The sequence below is a fragment of the Brachyhypopomus gauderio genome, chromosome 16 (genome assembly GCF_052324685.1).
Source record: "Brachyhypopomus gauderio isolate BG-103 chromosome 16, BGAUD_0.2, whole genome shotgun sequence".
Lineage (NCBI taxonomy): Eukaryota > Metazoa > Chordata > Actinopteri > Gymnotiformes > Hypopomidae > Brachyhypopomus > Brachyhypopomus gauderio.
Genome location: NC_135226.1, coordinates 8,269,780 through 8,292,653, shown reverse-complemented (window position 1 = coordinate 8,292,653; position 22,874 = coordinate 8,269,780). Strand labels below are relative to the sequence as shown.

General features: G+C 44.1%; 3 protein-coding genes across 4 annotated transcripts; 2 read left to right on the top strand and 1 right to left on the bottom strand.

Moving 5' to 3' along the window:
• Positions 1-407: 407 nt before the first annotated feature.
• dhx16 (DEAH (Asp-Glu-Ala-His) box polypeptide 16) lies at positions 408-11,286 on the bottom strand. Of its 2 annotated transcripts, XM_076976491.1 has the most exons (21): positions 11,225-11,286; positions 10,673-10,890; positions 10,340-10,578; positions 10,035-10,215; positions 9,882-9,938; positions 9,391-9,645; positions 9,028-9,267; positions 8,470-8,658; positions 8,262-8,372; positions 8,028-8,143; positions 7,624-7,834; positions 7,428-7,526; positions 7,159-7,311; positions 6,726-6,866; positions 6,341-6,503; positions 5,381-5,499; positions 5,147-5,214; positions 4,845-5,007; positions 3,033-3,194; positions 1,871-2,044; positions 408-1,612 (listed from the first exon to the last, which is right to left on the bottom strand). In XM_076976491.1, the coding sequence occupies exons 2-21, from the start codon at positions 10,868-10,870 to the stop codon at positions 1,484-1,486; spliced, it is 3,168 nt and encodes a 1,055-aa protein (XP_076832606.1). In that variant the 5' UTR covers positions 10,871-10,890; positions 11,225-11,286; the 3' UTR covers positions 408-1,483. The 2 variants fall into 2 exon arrangements, with proteins under 2 accessions (XP_076832606.1, XP_076832607.1); XM_076976492.1 differs by lacking the exon at positions 11,225-11,286 and having other exon boundaries at positions 10,673-10,909.
• A 455-nt stretch (positions 11,287-11,741) lies between these two features.
• On the top strand, positions 11,742-15,121 carry ppt2a.2 (palmitoyl-protein thioesterase 2a, tandem duplicate 2). Its single transcript, XM_076976502.1, has 8 exons — positions 11,742-12,016; positions 12,655-12,808; positions 12,926-13,021; positions 13,112-13,219; positions 13,813-13,896; positions 14,054-14,138; positions 14,506-14,560; positions 14,793-15,121. Exons 1-8 carry the CDS (start codon positions 11,867-11,869, stop codon positions 14,934-14,936), a joined length of 876 nt encoding a protein of 291 aa, XP_076832617.1. The 5' UTR covers positions 11,742-11,866; the 3' UTR covers positions 14,937-15,121.
• Positions 15,122-15,208: 87 nt separating this feature from the next.
• Positions 15,209-22,749, top strand: LOC143477750 (uncharacterized). Its single transcript, XM_076976493.1, has 11 exons — positions 15,209-15,360; positions 16,205-16,389; positions 16,688-17,718; positions 17,876-18,028; positions 19,389-19,472; positions 19,573-19,689; positions 20,166-20,315; positions 20,603-20,770; positions 20,929-21,120; positions 21,482-21,673; positions 21,873-22,749. Exons 1-11 carry the CDS (start codon positions 15,224-15,226, stop codon positions 21,975-21,977), a joined length of 2,514 nt encoding a protein of 837 aa, XP_076832608.1. The 5' UTR covers positions 15,209-15,223; the 3' UTR covers positions 21,978-22,749.
• Positions 22,750-22,874: the final 125 nt, after the last annotated feature.

Genomic DNA, 22,874 nt, shown 5'->3' with positions numbered 1-22,874 from the left:
GCCGCCAGGACACGGTTTCTATATAATTGCAAGTTGTTGCGGTTCCCTCAAGGATTAACGCGGTAATGGATCTTCTGTTCACGCCGGATTAGAGATTCCAGAACCAAGAGTTAAGAACGTGGCAGCGCGTTTATCTGTCCGCCAGGCAGTGCAGAACAATACAACTCGGAAGTTCTTGAAAATTTATGGTTCAACCACTCAAAATTGGCAAGAGCAGCTCTTCAAAAGAAACCACAATGAATGGAAAAGCATATTCTAAATGAGTCAGGTGTCTGAGAAAAGAGGAAATGCTGGGTGAAGTGTTTATAAGCACTCAAAATCGCTAGAACATCTATTAGGGGTAAAAAAAAAAAAAAAAAAAAAAAAAAAAGTCAATTTTACAGAATAAGAAAATATCACCAGCTTGCCTAGGTCAGACTGTCCTTGTATTCTTGGTTCCCAGACCACAAAAACATTCAAAAGACATTGTTTGCCAATCTGTGGCTTTCTGGCTTTTGAATGGCACTAAATCTCTTCTGAATGCTACACACAACTCAAAAATCCAAGCTGGTAATGTTTAAACAGAGGTTACGGAGGGACATGCCACCTTCCAATACACCACAGCTGGTTTTTGCATCACTGAACAGAAACGCATTTTTGAATTTTGTGTTATCAGCCATCTCTGATAACACAAAATGCTGCTTCCTTTTCCATTAAACGTATTTATTAATCTGGCTCTGGCCACGAGACCGGCACCAATCTCCAATGGGCCTTTCCCATAGAAGGTGAAAAAATGAAGGACATATTCAATGAAGCTGTAACATATTAACCCAGCAGTCACTCTAGGTCTTTTTTGTTTTTTTTTTAACAAAAACATAAATCACACTGAAGTAAAATGTTTAATTTTGTTCCTTCAAGAACAGTTGCAAGTTGGTTGGCCTCCATTGAAGTTTAGCTTTGTTGCGCATTCATACTTAAATCAATACACACCCACAGTGCATGTTTACCTCGGGATCTGACTGAAGATAATTGCCTTGAAAGATACCTGTTCTTCTTCTGATGGAATAACTATGCCCTTTGGTAATCTAGAATTATATAAATATATGAAAATACCTCCAGCTAACTTGAACTCGATGTGACTAGTATCAGATGGAATTCTGAACGTTTGGGACTCCTCTTTACACGTGTCGTTGCCACACAATTACTGCGGGAATATTTCAGTTACTTCAACACTGTCACTACAGTGAGCCTCTAATATCAAATTCAACATATTTAATACAATACAGCAAATTTGAAGAAGCGATATTTCATCGTCTTCCTCTCTACAAACACCCGAGTTGAGAACAGTGGCCGGTAGCTTCGAGAAGGACAAAGTCTCGTGGCTGTGGCTCTAAAGGAATAAAGAGACCTGACTGTGGTCCTGGTCTCCAGCACTGGGCTGGTTTGTGTCCTCTTTTCCGCTCTGTCGGGCCCTGCCGGGCCTCCGTAGCCGGGTGGGCGTGGCTCAGCCCAGCTCCTCGCGGGCTTTGCCCTGTTTGCGCGGCATCTTCTTACTACTGCTGTCCTCCAGCTCTTTACTCTTGTAGTAGTGAGGAGCCACTTCCAGCAGCCAGCTGCTGTCTATCTCCATCACCTGAGAGAGAGAGAGAGACAGAGGGAGCGAGGGAGAGAGAGAGGGAGGGAGAGGGGGAGAGAGAGCAAGAGAGAGAGAGGGAGAAACAGGAAATGGTGAACAGGGTGATAAATAGAAGACAAAGGAATGCCTGTCTGAGTGAAAATAGAGCAAAACATGACACAAAAATCAGGAAACTGAAGGGCAAGCAAACATGAACATGCACACGCACGCACACACACACATGCAAAGCAGGAAGAAACCATTCCAAAAGGTCACCTGTCGCATGAACTCCTTGGTGGTGAAGACCAGCTCGTGGTAGATGATCCAGCGTGGCTGCTCCTCGAACAGAGAGCTGTTGGGGTGCACGTAAACGGTCTGCTGGTGCTTCACCGTCTTATACCCTCCCTTGCTGAGTCGAGACGTGTGGTAGAAATAACCCGCCGTGATCGCCTACGAGACGAACCGGGAGCGAACACCTCGTAAAACACACACTACGTAAAGTATCAAACAAATCATACACAAAAAAAAACCCCATATGAGGATGAGGTTGGTTTATATGTTTCCAGAATTATTCACTGTAATTAGAAAGTCCTGAGAATACAGAAGTACTGGTTGAATGGTTAAGCTGAACTGGAAGAGCGTCTTCAGTATTGTCTTTTACAAGACAGAATGCATCAGTGTAAATACTTTACACTCTGGTCTCATTTTATTCTGCTGATATTTATTAGTGGGACTTTTATCAAGTAAAGTGTTCAACTTCAGTTGTAGCTATATGGGTCTATGTTGATCAATAAAAATATGTCGTATTCCTGCTGGGTGGTTTTCAAAACACGTGTGGCCGCATTCCAACAGCCAAAGTTGTTCTGAAAGAAACAAAGAGTCTAGTTCTTCACCATTTTTATCTTCTGCATACTTTAACGTTCTGTTGGTGCTGTGGTCTTTGTGTCCTTTTTTTTAAAACGAAAATTCTATCATACAATAAGAAAAGCCAGAACAGCACTCACAATATCTTAACAAATGTTACCTTGATCATATAACAGCATTTCCAACCACGTCAAAATTTCAATAATGAGCAGATGGCTCAAAATCTGACCACACAAGATTTCGACTAAGGGCGTGTACGCGGATGTCTGCGTGTGTGAGCGCATTGTTGGAGTAGTTTTTCTTGACCATTTGAATGTGAAAAACTTCATCGTGACACTGCAGTCACACGGAAAACTGCGTTCATAGCAGGGTACGGAGTAGACACGAGAGTGAGAAGACGTTGGGTTAGAGACAGATGTTATTGCAAGCTCAGAACGGTTCATGGTATCGATATTTAAAGGCATTAAATGCGTATCCATCGCCTCTTGAACATAGGAGACAGCTGGAGCGAGCTACAGGTGGAGTTCTAGGGTGGGTGGGGTAAGCGCAGCAGGGTTTAAGGTGGGGTGGCTACCTTGCGGATGGGGACGGTGTCCTCGCTAGCACTGCACAGTTCAACTTCGATTCGGTCCATCAGGCCCTCCAGCTGTTCCCGGACATCTCGGGCCCGCTTCATGGACCGGTACTGAATGAAGTTCTCATAACACCACTGGGTGGAGTAACCACTTTCCACCCACTGGTACCCGGAGAGGAAGGCACAAGAAAAACACAAACTTTATTCAGAATAACAATAAAAAACACGTTCAGTCCAAAATTTCAAAGAAACTCACATGATAACGTTTATTAATGAAATATAAAACATGAATTGATTTTTCTTTTTTTTTATTACAGACGAGGCAAGCTGTTCAAAGGTAGTGGAGTTAGTTGAGTTGGTATTTATGTCAAACTTGCAAATGATTTCATGAAAATATCTCAAAGCATTGGACGTGGAGGTCCATCACGTTTGCCTGGACTTGGCTAAAATGAATAAACCAAATTAAAAGGTTAAAAAACAAAAAAGAGTTACAGTGAGGCTCAAAACCTTTGATTATCTTTCAATCAAAGATGTACGTGTTGAGGGGTTTACTAAAACTACAATAATGTTCCAACACCATGCTAGACGGTGCAACCAGGCTAAGGTTGTATAATGATTGTGCAAAACACAACCAGCATACTGTAATACTGTAACCATGATGACACTCATGCATAGAAACGTGAATATTGTCAGACCTGAAGTGTGTTAAAAATTGTCCTTTTTGTGGATCAGTGGAGGTGTTAGGATGATTCTACTGACCTCTGACTGACAGAAGCCATAAAAATGATTAAATTAGGTGATTAGGTGGTGGGGCTCAATGTGATTTATTAACCAGAATTATTGGCATCCTTGGTAAAGATAACAGAGAATATCCTTGTTTGTTTACCAAACACTGTTTGTATTCAGGTATTCAAGTGCCACAAATACTGCCACTCCTGCTTTAAGCTATTAACAGCTTTACCAAGAAAACATTTTATAATGATAGTGGGTGTGACCTAGTAGTATAAGAAGTGTTATTAAAGAATGTCACCATGTGTTATGTTGCTGAATGTGTTCAAAACACGTGTGGGGAGTTTATGGAATATAGCTTGGACAGCCAGTGCAAACGCTTCAGTCCACTGTCTGAGGTTTGCTTTGGGTCATTCTCCAAATGACCTGAGCCAACCGTGGCTGTCTCTGGTCCTTAATGTGAACCTTCAGCCAGTGTTACCTTCCAAGACTCAGGGATCAACACAAAGCAACACAACCATGGGTCTGTGACGTTACTTCTTAGTATTCGCGTATTATCAAATGGTGCCAAAATGCACGAGTGTGTCTCTTCTAATCACAAAACCTGGACCCAGTCATGTTCTGGTACTGTTTAGAGATCTCTAGGCTCTCGCATGTGCAGTTTTAAGACGGGAGATATATTCTCCTGGCAAACTTTGTAAATCATTTTTTCGGTACCGAGGTGTCGTCTGCCTGGTAAACAACACCGTTTCCCAGTTTTTGTTTCCATCATATTTATGGAGCTACTAATAACTGTGGCGCACACTGCATGCATTATGCAATCAGGGATTAAACTGGCTGAAAATTCCAGCTGCGACGTGGTGATTGTACCAGATGAACAAGCCCAGAGCCACTGAATCACTTTAAATCTGCAGAGTAGTGTTGACAGCTCAAGCTACAGGTAAAACCAGTTACATCAGTCAACAACACAAGCAGTGACACGTACACTGTGAGGAAGTCAGACACTGACCTTAACGCTAAATATAAACAAATACAAATGTAATGCTAACCACCCAAATCGCACGCACACACATTTATTTTTACCTGAGTGTATACATTCAGGAGCACCAAGTGGTCTCCTCCAGGCACCACAAAGTTCATTCGCGCATTGTCCGCGTGCACCACCTTGTCTTTGGGCCGGTAGAAGATGGAGTTGTTGACGGACAGCATGGCAGCGATGGTCAGAACCTCCTCTGAGCATTTGTATCTAGAGGCGTCCCAGAAAAAAACATCTGGGTCGAACAAAAACAAAACAAACAACCCTACACAGGGAACTAACAAAACAAATGTTGCTTTGGTCATTTTAGAAACAAGTGTCCATCTGGAGCGACGGTACAGAAACTTACTGTTCGGAGGCCAAGATCATCTTGCTCAGCATGGGGTCCACAGGGAGTTCAGCCATTCGCCTCCCCATCTGTCTCAGAGGAACAGAGTCCAGTCAGCAACTTGGGCCTTCTAGAGTTTAGGTACAGCGTAACGCACCCAGGCACCACGACTCCCCATGAAGAGAGGCCAGAGAGCCCGGGGGGGGGGTCCGAGATGGCAGGATCCGAGAAACGAAGGCAGGGAGCTGGCCGTACCTTCGTAAGCTCCCCCAGGTGGTTGAGGGCTCCCAGGGCATACAGTTGCTCCAAGGCCAGGACCAGGGTTTCATGCGGGGGAGGGTCCATGAAGTCAAAATGGATGAGATCATTTATGCCTGTCAATCCCATAAATACATGTCAAAATATCGAAGTCGTGCATATATTACATAAAGAAAAATGAGATGATGGCAGTTTGCAGAAAATCAAACTGGTTATGAAGGCTAATCTATGAAGGGGCCGTGTCATCCGCAACAGAATATCAGTTATACCGACACTTATTGTTTACTAGGGCATTATGTATGTTGACCAGCAAATTAAAAAACAAAAATATCAAAGCTTTCAGTGTTTTTTTTGACACACTGCCCAACACTTGCGGTACCTGAAGTACACAGACTGGGCATTGTCCAGAGCTCCAGCCAGCGTGACAGCTTCCCCACGCCGCCCAACATTCTTCTAAACGTTTTGGAGCAAATGATTCTTAGAATCAGTGCGTGCGCACAGCAAGTGAGTCAACTTTCCACCTGGCCCTCCACCCGTATTTCCACCTGACCAACACATCCAGTACGGTTTCCCAAAAAAGCCTCATCTCAAAAGACTCGTTTTTCCGGCTGATACCTGCTTTTGCTGTGCTTACAGACAATGAACACAGTAGACTGGAACGTGAGCAGCGCGTCAAGTCTGAGTTAAAGCAACTCTGTAGCCGAAAAGTCACCGATATTGGATACCAGAACGTTTAGCTGAAGCTGACAAAAGCTTATTATTTACCGATACTCTGATGTAAAGACTACCAGTGCACTGAGGTTTGGAGACTTTCGTGAAGGCTCTTTTGTTGAACTTGGTTAAATCAAAACAAAACCACCCACAACACTGCAGTCTGGATGTCAGTGCTTTAGAGTGCTCCCCCTTGTGGTAGCAGAGATAAATCAGTGAGGCCCAAAAGTGCATTTCCCTCCCTACCCAGACTCTTCAGCAGCAGGACCACATTGCCCAGGTTGGTCCTCTGGATCTCGGGCACCGTGGTCTCCTCCATCTCGTGCTTGAAGGCCCAGGCCGTGTAGAGCCTAAAGCATTTGCCGGCAGCCACACGGCCCGCCCTCCCTGCCCGCTGATTGGCCGAGGCCTGTTGGATAAGTTACGAGAATCCACCGTGATTCAACATGAAACAAGCGACGTGATTAAAAGTAATAATATCAAGCGATTTGTTTTGCTAGCAAACAGCCACAAGCTGGGCAACTGTTCTCTTCTCCCAAAGACGTAAATTCCCTACGCTGTTTGCAGCGGAACTGTATTTTAAAGCAGAAAAGTGCAAGTGCAAAGCTAAATGTCAGTGTGGGTCTTTTACCCGTGAGCACGGTGTCACGATGAGGGACTCCATGCCCGTCCGGGCATTGTAGCTCTTCTGCTTACAGAAGCCCGGGTCGATCACGTAGATGATGCCATCGATGGTGAGCGAGGTTTCCGCGATGTTTGTTGCTACGACAACCTGGGACACACAAAACAATCTAGAATTATTATTTTCGTTATTTCCAGGTTGACTTGGAGATGTCAGTCATCTAGCAGTTGCAGTACATGTAATCAAATGGATGTTTATAGGCATGCAATGTGTATGCATGCAATGCAATATGTCAATGTAACTTTAAAATTTGTTGCCAACATCAATTAACATTTTTAGTTCTAGGACAGAGCACCTAAGGTATTTGTGAGCAGTAAACAGGACTTACGAGCCCCCTGGTGGACAACGCTACAAACTGCAGATTAACCGTTTGTGCATGTACCTTGCGTGCTCCGGGCGGCGTGGGGTTAAAAATCTTGGCCTGCATGTCCGAGGGCAGGTTGGCATAGATGGGGAGGACGACGAGCTCGGCGATCTTGGAGCCAAGTCTTCTACACCTCTCCTGCAGGAGCTCACAGCACGCCTCGATCTCCTCCTGCAGCACCACACCAAAGGGGTTTGGGGTCGGGAAACGCGAGTGGCGCGAAGCCCGCGGCCCAACCGTCCCGTCACCGCGCGCACGGCAAGCCCACTTGCGTCGGGCGGACTCACCTGTCCCGTGAGGAAGACGAGGACGTCCCCAGGAGGCTGCGTGACGTGGATCTGCAGGACGGACACTACACACGCCTCCAGATAATCTGCCTCCGGAGCCTACGCAACGAAAAAACGTGCGAATATTCGTTTTGGCCTAACGCGATATTTGCAGAGGTGGTTTGGCGTTAGCGGGAACGGCAATTCTAGCGCGTGCCTTGGTGTAGTAGATGTCGACGGGAAAACGTCGTCCTGGGATACGGAACACGGGCGCGTCGTCGAAGAAGCAGGAGAAGCGTTCCGTGTCCAGGGTGGCGCTGGCCACCAGCACCTTGAGGTCGGGCCGGAAGCGGGCGATGTCTTTGATCAGGCCGAACAGGATGTCCGTGTGCAGCGTTCTCTCGTGGGCCTCGTCGATGATGATGACACTGGGGGAGCCGACAATGTAGGCGGAGTTACACCAGAAAACGCAGACGAGACAAGCAATCAATGACCTCGCTTCACGAGAACAGAGATCTCTCACCACAGCAGACTAGTGAACAACGGCTTAATAAGCATTAATATCAAAGCAGTCATTTCACTCTCCTACTACAGTGGAAGTAACTCGTTGCAAACTGGTACCTGTAGCTGGCCAGGTCAGGTTCGGTGAGGAACTCTCTGAGGAGCATGCCATCAGTCATGTATTTCAGCAAGGTGCGTTCAGACGTACAGTCCTCAAAACGGATGCTGTAGCCCACCTGAGGACAAACCGCACACAAAGCGTCCATTACTTCACCGACCTTAACGCCGGGTGCTTCGACCCGGCCATGTGTGCGATGCGCAGCGGTGCGGTCCGTCTTGGCAAACGACTCTCACCTCGTTGCCCAGTTTAACTCCCATTTCTTGAGCCACTCGGGCTGCCACCGACATGGCGGCTACTCGGCGAGGCTGCGTGCAGCCGATCTTCATCCCTCCTCTGGTGAAACCCTGAGAGACGGACACACACGGCGACATGCTCCAACAAACGTGCTAGATGATCGTGGATGAATCTTCTGCAACACTGAGTGTGTCCCTAGGTTCTTACGTCCTCTTTGAGATACTGAGGGATCTGGGTGGTCTTGCCGGAACCAGTCTCGCCCTCGATGACCAGGATCTGGTGGTCTCTTATGGCAGAAAGGAGGTCCTCTCTGTATGGGAAAACTGGCAGGCTTCGTCTCACCTCCTGGATTGACAGCTTCTCTTTCTCAGCCTGAGAGATCTCAGGCTCACTGTCCTGTAAGTGAACGCAGGGAGATTACACACAGGAAGCGTCACGCTAGCAATATGTCTGCGCCTGGGTGTCCAAGTCCAGCCCTTGAGTTCTACTGTACAGCCTGAAATCCACTGTACTGTTCCACAGTTTAGATCCAACACATATTGATTTAATGTTCGGGTGTTAATTAACTTGATCAGATGCCTTAGATTAGGTCTGGAACTGAATGCAAGAAGGCAGATTTCAAAGACCAAAATCAGGAACCCCAGCTATAAGCAGCAGGCCACATGAAGTCTAGGCTGAAGAGCAATAAGATTAGAGGATACTGACACTTAAGACTGAAGATAACTGTAGACACTTTTTAATGAGGGACTTTATCTGGGCTCCTACCTTCTCAGCGAGGGTCCCCTTCATGGTGATGGCAGTGGTCACAAAACTGATCATCTCCTCGTCCTCCAGCACCAGTTGGTATTTATCTTTCTCCTCCTTCAGGCGTCTCTCCCTCTCCTCGCGGGCCCCGAACTGGAGGGTGGCCGTGGCCACGCGCGCCTCCTCCCAGCGCCCCTGCTCCCCACCCCCCTCGCGGGGGAGCTCATCAAACTCCAGCTCCATGTCCTTCTGGGGAATAGTCTGAGAGGACCCGGGCGTGAGGGACAGAGAGAAGGGCAGGAAACACCAGTTAAGAGAGACATGATCCAGCAGCAGTCCGACGAAGGAACCCAATTCTGTTGGCTTCAGACTCTCATAACTCACCTTACTTCTGACCTCCTCCGGCATGTAATAACGGTTCTTTCTCTCCTCCTTCTCCTTCACTCCGGCTTTCTTGTAGTCTTTTGCCAGGTCTCGGATCTGTTTCTTGTACTCCAGGTCTTTCCTCTCGCGGTCGGTGAGTTTCTCGTTGGAGAACAGGTACTCCTCATCCACGATCTCCGCCTCCAGATCCTCCAGTTTCTCCTCCTCTCGCTTGGCCAGGTACGCCCAGCGCGACTGCTTACGTAGCTCTGGCAGCTGTGGAGGAGGAGACCGATGAGCCAATGCTGTCGGATACGTTCACATCGCGTGATGCGTGCAACATGTACTTTAGAGGGAGCACAGGCCAAGTGCGGTCAATATGTCTCAAGTGGACAAGCAGACGAGTGGAAGTGCCTCTACATGCCAGAAACAGACCTGCGCTGTTCAAAAATGAACTTCACAATAAGGCCATCAAACCTAAGACGCAATAGTAAGTGAGGACGACGTCTTACCATCTTCTTCTGATCATCTTCAGCCATCTTCAGCCTCTTCTGAGCCTCTTCATATGCCTAAGGAGGACATGGGAAGTTGCAGTGAGCTGCTGGGCTTTTCTCGCCCTTCCCACCATCACCATAAAGAGGACAGCGCTTGTCCTTTTTCACTACCTTTTTGTCGTTCCGTTCAAGTATGTGCCTGGTGTTCTCCTTATCCCTCTTTTTCACTCTCTCCGCAAAAGCATCCCTCTCTTCCAGATCCTGCAATCTCTCTCGTTCCTCCTTCTCCCACTCCTCTTCCTCTTCCTCCACTTTCTCTGCTTTCTTTGGCTCTTGGGAGGCTGCCTTGGTGCTGATGTAATGAGACAATGTAATAAACAAGGAAGCGAACAGATGAAACCATGTAAACAAATCAGCCATAGCTTCCAATAAGCACGACTTTCTCCACCGAAACACACAAGTGTGCAGTAGCGCACCTGTTTTTCCTGTCGTCCTCGCTCGATGACGAACTTTCATCTCTTTTTTGTCTGAGATGCTTCCTCTTCTTCCCTCTATCCTTCTCTTTGCTTTTCTTTTCTTTCTCCTTTTCTCTGGGTGTCTCTTCATCACCATCACTGTCCTCCAGAAGAGTATAGGTTTTGTTCTTTCTATCCATCTCTATAGCCTGGAGCTCTATTGCTCTTGCCGGTTTCACAATGGGCTGTTTCTTCGGAACCTGAACAAGAAATACGACAAAGTAATATTGAAAAACCATAAAGGTAAAGCAGGATTACTCAAAGTGATGTCTCGAGTCGCTAAACAAACCGTACCTTGTTGTATAACTCCTGGGCAAACGCAGATACTCTCTGGTCAATGTCGATCGTTCCAGTCTGTTGCAGCCGAGACACAAAATCCTGCGGCCCGGAGGACTTCTTGGCGAGGCCGATCATGAACTGGGACACATATCTGTCGCTCAGCCCCAGGATGTCATGGAGCTGGTCACTAACCCACTGCTCCAGGTTCGCCATTATGACTGCAGAAGAGACCGCTGCGACACAAGACCTGCGTATTACCTGTTAAATTACAATATTTAAATCAAACCACATTTCTAAGACCACTGGTGACCAAGGACCATAAATAAAGTTAAAACACTCCAGACAGTCGCTAGATTGAACTTCTGTGACTGACCCCATCTGTAACGCTCTATAGCCAGCTAGCTAACTGTTAGTTAGCCAAGTCTGCTCACCTGCTTGGTATATACAGTACGTTAAACTTTATATCTGACCTACTAATAAACATATGTCAATATCAGCTATTATATTTGGAGAAGCAATAAAAAGCTACGTAATAATATCTCCAAAACATTTAATTTAGCAACTTACATTAGCATCCGCCACTCATGCGTTCCGCTTTACTTTATTTACTTCCGGTGGGTCACGCTTCCACTACCTATCAAAATAATAGTATCCATACCCATCTTGTTCATAATGTGTGTGCGTGTGTGTGTGTGTGTGTGTGTGTGTGTGTGTGTGTGTGTGTGTGTGGCTTGTTTTTATATGATTTACACTAAGTTATTTATATATAAATGAAGTCAAATATAGTCTCTGCTCGTCAAAACATAGGTCTCCATATGAGCTTTCAGCAAATTATGAAGTCATCATATTCATTGCAATTTGTATGTGCAACCATTCAGTTCTATCCATGGGTAGCAGGCTATACAACAGAGAAATGTCTCACGCGTTTGGTTTAGTGATTAAATGAAATTTGTGATAATGCCAATTTTAAAAACATTAGTTTATGGTGATACCTTTTCAGAATGATAAGGGAAGTGATCGGAACACCTGAAGTGAAAATAAAAAAGGGAAGTTCTGAGCCTATTAATACAATCCAGCTCAATATTACATTTGACACATCGCAGTATCACCATTTTTTGATTACTTCTAATTTTAATAAGATTGCTTGATTGCACAGGTTAAGTTTTGGACATAATAGTGTGTCAGCTAAATGTGGTAATATCTAACACAATGAAAACAATGAATAATGTAAGATGTTGTATGATTTTATTTATGGCATTTGTTGAAGCTGCAGAGATGACATATCGTCCTGTCATTATTGTTCATGGACTGTTTGACGGGCCCAAACAATTCATCAAGCTGGAGCACTTCATCACTCAGGTATGGAAGCATGTGATATCACTAGACTGCTTATTCAATATTTAATTTAATAATATTTAATTTTGTTTGCATGTACAGGCTATGCATAAAGTGAACAATACTTTAGAAAATGATCAGAAGGTTGCCTGTTTCACATATGTGAAACATATTGCATTGTAACTGTAATTTATATGTGTTAAATTTATTTAAAAATGTATCAGCATTAAAGCACAAATTGTTTCTTACACTTTGCTTTTGAAAATATTTTTCCACTGTGACAACCACAAACCCTCAAATAAACTTCTCTTGTGTTTCTTATCCATGTACTTTAAAGAATGTAATTTTGCACATGGGATTTGAGTTATCTGGGAAACTTTATTACAATAACAATGAGATCCTACTTAAACACGTTTTTTGTGTGGCTGGACCTTTGGAAAATAAACATACCAACATCATCTTTACTTTTTAATCTCTTTCTCCAGAAGGTTGATTTAACAGAATTTAATTCAACACAATCATTTAAAGCATAGGAGCACATTTGGGGATGTGGACAGTCTTTTCGTATAACTATCCAAATCACCTGATGCCAGTTTTGTTTTTCAGTCTTTCAGTTCTGAATGAAACTCCCAGACTTCTCTTTTTCACACTTTGTTTGTTAGTCTCACCCAGGTACCAGGGTGACCACGGTGGACATTTATGACGATCTAGCCAGTCTACAACCCATGTGGAAGCAGGTTGAAGGCTTCGGAAAGGTTGTTGAAACCGTCATGCAAAAGGCCCCAGACGGAGTTCATCTCATTTGCTTCTCACAAGGTCAGGCACCTGTCAGCTCTTTCTTACAGTCTATTCCTAACCCTGTTGTCACAGAGAACTTTTGTTTTTTTGCCGGCTCTGTGACGATCTGTATATTCAATTGGATTACTGGGGCAGGTGGTTTGGTTTGCCGCGGAGTCCTTGCCAGACTTCCTGAACATAATGTCCACTCTGTGATCCTTCTCTCCTCACCCCTAGCTGGCCAGTATGGAGGTCAGTACAGCATAGAGCACTGTGTACATCGCATTATGTACAAAGTTCATTTCTTATTTAGAAGAATTTTATTATTTTTTTGTTTTATAGACTCATCTTATTTGAAACATATCTTCCCGAATTATATGAAGTCAAAGATTTATCGTCTGTGCTATACCCAGTGGGGACAAAAGATCTCAATCTGCAACTATTGGAATGGTAAGAGCTCTGCCCGTTTCACTCTGACCACACTGATTACATTTTCAAACATCATCAATGTATGATAATCACTTTAGTGCCCACCAGGCTGGAGGATGCAGGATCTCATTATCATTTTGTGACTCACCATGTCTGTCTTGTTTGGTTTTGTGTGTGTGTGTGTGTGTGTGTGTGTGTGTGTGTGTGTGTGTGTGTGTGTGTGTATGTGTGTGTGTGTGTGTGTGTGTGTGTGTGTGTGTGTGTGTGTGTGTGTTTATGACACTTACACTTTTGTTCTGACCCTGTTTTGTATTAATCTTTTCTTCTCTGCCAACTGTCTGACTGCCTTGGAACTAATTCATAGGTGTTGTGGGCAGATTTAAAATGCATTATACATGGCAATATTCTGACTTCATCTGCTTAAATCGTACTTAAATCGATGCTCCATCAACAGTTGCAACAAAAACCTACAAAATCCTGGTCAAACTTTGTTATATATGTGCAAATATATCTAGAGTTTCTGCAGAATAGGTCTTCAGCAAATTACAACATCAGCATTCAGTGCAACTTGTATGTGCAACTTTTCATCTTAAACCCGTTGTCTCATTCCATAGATCCACACCAGAGAGCAAAGTACTTAAAGAACAGCAATTTTCTTGCCATTTTGAATGGTGAGCAAAAGCATCCCAATTTAACAGGTGAGATTTCTCTGTGCAGAACACACCACACATCTCATAAGTAATTCAGTCATAGAAATCATGTTCAGCAATCAAACATTAACGTCACATTGTTTTGAAAAGTGCCTTTTTAAAGTTGAAGCCAAAATTAATTCAGCTCTTTCTTGTTCTTTCCTAGAATGGCGGAAAAATTTCTTGCGCATTAAGAAGCTAGTCATGATCGGTGGACCGGATGATGGTGTTATTACACCCTGGCAGTCAAGGTATCAGTCTGGCTAGTTTGTGATGATGGATTTCCAGAAACAATCCCCCAAAATATTTGAACAGATGCTGAGATGAAGGCTAAATTTATCTCTAAATATTAACGCACATTCAAAAGATTAGTAGTGCTGTTCATGAAAGTCATTGCTATAAATAAAACATTCAGTGATTAATACATGATGTTTTAGCTCCCCTATTAAGAATTAAACTGGGCTGGACCTCAGAAAGTGACACTTCACCTTTGGAAGTATTGAAAGGGTTGTGCAGGGTGTGGTGTTTTAGGGAGCTCATTTGACACCATGAAAAGATTCAGCTTCACTGTGAGAAACTTGTTGCAAACAACTTTTCTGTGTTGTTTTCCTCCAATAGTTTATTTGGGTTCTATGACAGCAATGAAACAGTAGTCGAAATGAGGAAACAAGAGGTGGGTGAACTGAAACACAAACATATTTATGAACTGAAGTCAAACTTGAAAAAACACCCAAATCAAACCTAAAATGCACTCTAAAAAATGCAATGTAGTCAAATAAACCACACATTGCATTCAAGTCAAACTTCATAATGCAACTAAATCAAATTCATATTGTAATTAAATTAATTGCAGTCAAATTCATAATGCACCTCAAGCAATAGGTTCATATTTTCTCTTTTTTCAGTGGTACCAAAGTGATGTATTTGGGCTGAAGACACTAGACTCCAGAGGGGTCCTGGTCCAGTGTGCAGTCTCTGGAGTCCAACACATCTTCTGGCACTCAAATTTCACTGTGTACAAAAACTGCATTGAGAAATGGCTGACTTAGGTGCCTAAAACCTACACACACACACACACACACACACACACACACACACACACACACACACACACACACACACACACACACACACACACACACACAATGTTTGCAGGTGTGTATAACAAGATTTAAATAAAAAAATATGCATACATTTTAGGAATTAAAGATAACAAAAATAAAATATACAAACACAAAATCTCTTTTTATTCACGTGGATTTATCATTTTGTGTGTGTGCGCCGTAATTATGTAATAGCACAAAGTCGATTTAAGTCCACGCCGACAGAAGTAAGTATGGAGGCTTTTATATTCGCGTGGCGTGGCCGCGTAAACCGGGGCCTCCACACAACAGGTAGAGCGTTACCGACTACGTCAGCACACCAGGTGGAGCGGCGAGGTTTCATTCCAGCTCGGGCGTGTGGACGTTTCTGGTAGGTATTGTAAGAAATTAAACTGAAAATTAACTTGTAACTTTGAAACGCCGAACGTTTATTTTCGTGGTCGAAATATACCTGTATCATTGCGGAGTTATGAAAGCTTTACGGTCTCTTTCCATGTTTCGCTCTTCACAGAGCGGAGTACTAGTCCGAGTTTGTCCTGTCGAGTTGGGGTTTAAGTGTCACCTCGTCTTCCAACAAACTTCGAGTCGATTATTTTAGTTTTTGTATGTTTTGAGGATCCCGTAGATTCGCTGGTGCTGTATGAACGTTGTGTGAGGACGATTTTATAACCGAGATTTAGAGTTCGGTTGGCGAAATGTGATTTAGTCATTCATTTAGCTTGTTTGTGCGTTTTGTTTTTTTGTTTGTTTAATTTTCTTTGCTTGTGTATTCGTGTATTTTAATCTTTCTTCGAGGATATAGCCGGTCTTGCGTCTTGTTGAAAATGTCAAATCTTACATGTTTTTAAACATTTTCGGCTCCGAAAATAAAGCAGTCGCAGTTTACGCGAAATGCGACTTTGGTGGGATTGTGTTGGCCACAGCGGCTCGAGGGCGACGTGTGCGGGGACGTGTACAGTCTGTGGAGACAACCGGGCTATTTGGAATACGTGAGCTGTCATCTACGGTACAGGCGCTGTTAGACTCGTACTGAATATCCTGCACACACCAATCGCATTTTGGGGGGCTGTAGTGTTAAAGAATCTGGCCTGAACTCGTCTGACTTATAACCAGGTAACTTTATCCTCAAAGCCAGCGGTGTCGGAGCTTGCGGTCTCATAGCTGTCATCTAATAAATATTTATCCGAGCACATCAACTTTTAACTCTTTTATAGGCCCCAGGGTTCAGTTAGGATGGCTACTAGAAGCAAAGTGGAAGAATGTCGCATCTGTGGGGGCGATCTGCAGGGCAACCAACGCCGATGGCTCTTTGCCAGTGAGAGAAAAGGGGGTCCGATGCAAACCCCAACAGACTCGAACACGCTGTCTCCGTCCAGGTCTGCCCTGAGCAGCCCAAGGGGTATGAATGACTCCATAACACATTTGCACCAACTCTCTTTCCATTGCAACTATATTTGAAACTATCCATTACATTAGATACAGCTGAATTAATCTAGGACTGTATCTTGAATATTCATCAATTAATTTTATTATAAAAATCTATGCATACCTGTGTGTGTGTGTGTGTGTGTGTGTGTGTGTGTGTGTGAGAGAGAGAGAGGGAGGGAGGGAGGGAGGGAGGGAGGGGGGGGGGAAATTTTGAATATGTAGTAGTCAGTCCAAAACCTGTTTCACAAAAATCTGTCTGTTTCTTTTAGGCAGTGTTGTATCTCTTGGCTCTTCTAATTTGTACTTCAAAGCCCTGCCCACACCTATTAAAGGAATGGACCTGCTCTCTGTGCTAAAACACATATTGGGGCAGCCTGTACCACGCGGGAAAGCAAGGGGGGAGTTCATATGTGGCAAATGTGTATCTGTGCTAGAGCGAGTGTTCAAGTTCGACACCGTTATCGCCAGGGTCCGCGTGCTGTCCAGGGAAAGGCTGCAGAAACTGACTCAGGAAAGGGATAGTATAAGAAGGTGGGTGAGAAATGTTTACAGACATCGCCACCCGTCTGATCTGAGGGCCAGGCAGAGCTCCAGTGAGGAGGATGTGGACGTGAGGGACGGATGTGGAGAGGGGGACCCAGGGAGGGCCTATAGAGAGATGTTGAGGGACAACATGGCGCTCTCTGCGTACGAGTGTTGGTCCGAAAAATCAGACTCGTGTCCTTATTTTAAAAGAACAGGTAAAAGATGCAGTAAATTGAAAAATTGTGAGTGTTGTGACTCTTTAAGGGTGTCGGACTCTGATTATGAGTCTGTGTGTGGAGTTCCTCGTCACCTGCCAGGACAGGTTCTGTCCCCTTTAGCTTTATCACGGGACAAGTCCCGGAGTATGCCCCTCCATTGGTCTAAAACTCCGTCACTCGGGTCTACTCCCACCTCCTTATCTGGATCCTGCCATTCGCTGCAAGCACGATCTCGCACAATCTCAGCCCAATCATTGGACTCTCTGGATGTGCCCGATCCATTTGATTGGCCCGAGGAGCAGTCACTCATCTTAGATTCCATCCTTCAAGAGTTGAAGTGTATGGAGAGAAAGCCGGTCAGGTCTCCAGCCGGAAGCCGCATCCCTGTTTTGGGCAGGGCACAAGGATGGAAGGATGATGTTACTGGATCATCGAAGATGGAGTTGGTGCAAATGCTGAATTTTGGAGAGGGGGGTGATGTAGACGATGAGGTCAATGGAGAGATGGAGGATGTCCTGGCAGACCTGAGGGATGAGTTTGTGCCGCTGCGCAGGGAGGTGAGGAGATGTCTTGCTCCAGAAGATCAATTCAAACAGTTCTGCATTAATAACTTACTCCCTTATCTATGCAAGATGTTATAAAGTAATAATGAAGAATGGTTTAAGAAATTATAACATTTAAGACCATTTTGTGATTTGTCTAAATATAATTCAGGTCACGACAGGCAGAGTGCACCTTGCTGTAAAGCAGCTGCGACAGAAGCTGGATCAAGCAAAGGCTCACATTGGGATCCTGGAGGCGGGACTTCCGGAAGGTGTCCAATCGGATTCCTGTAATGCCAGTCAATCAGTGCCATCACCCCCACTGGTAAGAAACATAGGCTCAGTCCAAAATGGCATACTTAAGCAGTAGGCACTAGATTTCAGTGCATTATATTCTGCTCAACCATTAAAGTAGTACGTTCTTTCAGTAGGCGACTGGGCAGTATGCATACAACCTTGGACATACTACGTCCGCCATTTTACATATGTTATATGACGCATGTCACACGATCATAGTTAAATGCTCAAGTTGAATCATGGGATAGGACAGTGTGCTGCAATCGCATACTTCAAATGGGTTCGTAAGTAACCCATTCGGTAAGCCATCTGGGTACTTTTCGCTTACTGTTTAGTGCATACTATGTATTCTGACATACTACCCTTTATCACATACTGCTTTAGCATACTGTATAGGAGGGAACTACAACATTTCGGACGGAGCCATAGTAAACAGAAATTCAGCCATGCATGTGACATCTCTGTTGGTTTGGCCTTAAGGCTGTTTCCACATTTCCCACATCTTGGAGACAAGCTGAAAATAGTTGCAGTTGTATGGATTCAAGGATCAAGTGTCAAGGATATGCAATTACAGTGCAAACAGTAAAATGACGCATCTGTCAACATTTTTCATCTATAATATAATTGATTATATTATAATGTATTGTTGCATACATTTAGGTGCTGTACTGGAGTATCTGATAATGCACAGCCCTAATTACCATACTAACTGAGTAAGCGCTGTTTAGATCTCAAGAACTGCAAGTGTGGTGGTTGAGTGGAAACTAAGTTTTTGGACACAGGCCCTAGTTAAAACACCCTGGTGTTCTTACACATGTAGTGTGTTGTGAAAGACAAACTGTGTGTGTGTCAATTCACAGGGTGTGTTGCTTTGTCATATGATGATTTTCACAAATGCACCTACACACCCTCACATTTACACACAGATGGAGGCTCACATGTACACCTACACTTACACACCCTTCCCTCTTCTTGGAATCTTCCCCAGCAGGAGGAGTTTGCCCTGGGCTTTGGTTGTTTTTTTAAGCATATCATTAACTAGCAGTTCAGCTGCCGATGTGCATGTGGACTCCTGTCTTCTTTTCTGTCCAGATTACCGTGCCCTGAAAGCTTATCTGAATTGATTTTTTTTTTTTTTTTTTAAAGCTCAAAGCGCTTCTGTGGGAGTTTTTTTTTCTCTCTCTCCCTTGTTGTTGCAGATGTATTATTTTAGTTTTCTTCTTGAATGTGAACACATAATTGGGAGCTGTTTGTCTGGAATGCATTCACAGGAACCTGTAGATCGTTTTAAGTCAGGTTAATGACTTCCACCGTCCTTTAAGGGTACATGAGGAGAAATGACTGATCCATGTCGGTCTCTGGTCTGTATCTTTGGTGGTGTGTTGCAGGATCTACCCAGCAGCTCCCAGAGTGAGAGTGAACTCATTCACCACCTTAGCCAATCACTGCGAAGCAGAGAAAAGGTCATTCAGGTCAGCTTTAGCAGTACATTCATTGGTTTGCTTATTGCGAGTACGTGTCTGAGAACTTACAACAGACTTGCAACTGACTTGGAGTTGCCTCCTTCTTCAGGAATCTGTGACTGTGATCCAGAAGCTGTGTGTTGAGATGGGAGCTGGGTTAGAGGACACCGATAAACTCATCAGCAAAATGACGCTGGTCCTGAGCAACACGCTCTCGGAGCGCGAGGTGAGGCACTGAGTCCATTAGCCCACTAGGGGGAGCAGTTCGCACCACCACACGGCACCAAAGCCCTGCACGTATTGTAGCCGTATTGTGTGTGTGTGTGTGTGTGTGTGTGTATATATATATATGTGTGTGTGTATATATATATATATATATATACACATACATACATACATACATACATACATACATACATACACATACGGTCTCTGATTGTAGCGCCAAACTGGACAAGACAAAAAAAATTTTGAAAAACGCTTGGGTCCTTTGAAAAGGCCTTGCCATAACATAATGTTTTATTGTGCAGGACTGTGAATGTTCGTCATAAAACATGAATTTAAAATATTAAGGAATTTTCATCCTGTCTAAAAGAACAGCTTTATCGTGTTTTTTTTTTTTTTTTTTTAAAAACACTGGCTATAATGAAATGTGCAATGTGTATGTTTTGTGTGTGTGTTTCATATATAATATTTTTTTAGAGCTTGCTGGAGACCCGCGTGTCTGAGCTTAGGGAGAGAGAATGCAGCCTGCAGAAAGAACTGGAGAGTGTCCGACAGGCTGGCAGCCAGCAGAAGAATGACCTCATAACCCTCAACAGTGTGCTCCAGAGTAACCAGGATGTCATAAATGTAAGGCAAACACACACAGGCTCTCTGTTTGCCAGTGCTTATTGACTGATGAAAACTCACTTTGGAGCTTTCACACTGAGCTATTATCAAATTGTTAGAGTTCGGTTCAAAACCTTCAGTATTGTGCTTCAGGTGGAAAGATTGGTGTCGTCACTGGTGGTTTGAATTACAGCCTAGTGAAATCCAGTTTTGTTTGTAGTGGAAATAATCGGCGCGTTTATAACTTCCTGTTGTAGTCGAGCAATATGACCTGTTGAGAGTGTTTTCCTATCTCCTCCTCCCCCCAGCATTTGTGGGTGGAGCTGGCTGAGAGGATGAGATCAATGGAGGATATGCAGAGACAGAAGGAGGTGTGGAAGGAGCGCGAATCAGCCTTGGAAGTGGTGCTGCAGGACAAGGACAAAATTATCTCTCGTCTACAGAAGGCGCTAGAGAGCTCTCACAAGGATGTTCAGGTTGAGAATCGTTCTGTTCTAATCTATTTATTTTCCTTTCCTCTTTTTGACCAAAAATACCTCTTATGAGTTTGTTCTTGAGAAACCTAACGGCTAATACTACAGAAATGACAACCGTTGGTGTAAAAGCACTGTTGACTATTGATGCTTCCGCACAGGCCCTCTCGGATTCACTGATTGGTCGGGGGCTGTCAGGAGGTGGAGCTGAGGAGGCTCTGGCCAATCAGGTACGAGAGCAGGAGTCCCTGATTGCAACCTGCCTGAAGGACTGGGAAGAGCACAGTGTCACTTTGGCACAGGAAGTCTCCCAACTTTCCACAGGTCTAAAGGATGCAGAGGCTGTGATCGAGGTGACTACACTTCCTGCTGCTGTCTCAACCATGTTCTTTATTGATTGTGGTGTTCATGCTTTGCATATGCGCATCAGTTCTTCTTGGGGAATAATTATTTTGGTGTTGGTTGTATTTGCTGGGACTACAAAGTCAACAAAGCCTTTACATAATATACGTGATTTAAATAACATCCTCCCGCAATACAAGCCTTAGATGAAACTGACTGAAAATGATTAACTTCACCAATATGCATTATTGCCTTATTCCACTTTCTAGTGGTATGTAAAGAGATATTACTTGAAAATCTAGTGCTGAATCTGAATGTTTTGACCTTACGACCTTTCCATTTCTGCTCTGTGATTGGTCCGTTTGTTGCCAGAACCAGAGGCAGGCTCACAAACGAGCGCTGGCCGAGGTCTCGTCGCAGCTGAAGGACGCGCGGGCGGAGCTGAGGGAGGCGGTGAAGGCGCAGAAGCAGGCGGAGCACGCATGTCACAGCGCCAAGGCGGACTGGCACCTGGAAGAGGCCCGGTTGACGGAGGGCTTGCAGAAGAGAGACAGGCTCATCGAGGTACGTGCGTTCCTCGTTGTTTCTCTATCAAGGCACTGTAGATGAGTCTTCAATACTTCCTCAGATGACACTATTCTCCTGCTAGTTAGCTCATCAGACAGTGTATCCCTTTTATGTGAAGGAACCACAATGTCCTCCTTGGCGTTCGTGTTTCTTTCTTGAGGAGATTGCAACAGTGTGCTATTGTATTTTTCTACAGCAAGTTCTCTTGGACGCGGAGAAGCGCGATGGCATGCTAATGGAGCTGCAACAAAACATCTCCAATAAACTGGAACCCAGAGTTGCCCTCAAACACACACTATAAGTGTGTTTGCGTGTGTGCAAGAGACAATTTGGCAGATATGCACTTTAATATGATTCATGAATGTTATATTTAATAATGTCAGGTAATTCTCCCATTGTGTCATGTGTGTGGCTGCTACTTCAGCATTCATCTCCGTGTCTTAAGTACAGGATGCTGTCCAACACTGCTATATGCTGCCAGAGGAGACTGTTAAATGTCTTTCAGCTTACTAGAGCCACTACCTGTAACGTCTAGCCTGAATTCAGGGCAAAATGCATGATACGTTTTTATTTCCACCAGCATAATACAGCGTGGTGCAGGTGTTTGTCTTTTTTTTCCCTTCCTTCTTTCTTTTTTCTTCAGGTCTCTGCCTCCTCAAATCACTTAAATGTTTTTCCATGACCTCAAGGTCAATCTGTATTTATTATGAAATCTACAGTTTGTTCTGATGTCGTATCGTTTTATTCTACTTTTTGTGGTGTTTTCTTGGGTTTGGCCACATTTATATACATGTCCTTATTTTGTATGTAAACGGTAACATTTCCTCCAAGCCTTGGAGAGAGAAACGTTTGTCTGGTTGTCATAAATTACATTTTTATTGCTCATTAATGATTCTGGTGGGTATATTTCGGTTTTTAAATTAGATTTTATTTTTGTGGAATGTAAGAGTATAGGTGTTTTCTTGGACTGATATTTATTTTTACGAACCCTCTGGCTGTTCGTACCTGTAAATTTCGGGTGAGGTTAGTTTTATTTCACGACACGTTCTCCTTAGCAACTTTAGACAACTCCTAGTATCAATAAACGGTTTACTGACGGTGCCAAAACAAACGTGTCCTCTTTTAATGCGTTAAGAAGACCGAAGGGTCCACTATTTTGGTCCCGTGGAGCGTGTCCCGCTGCAAGGTAACGTGATCT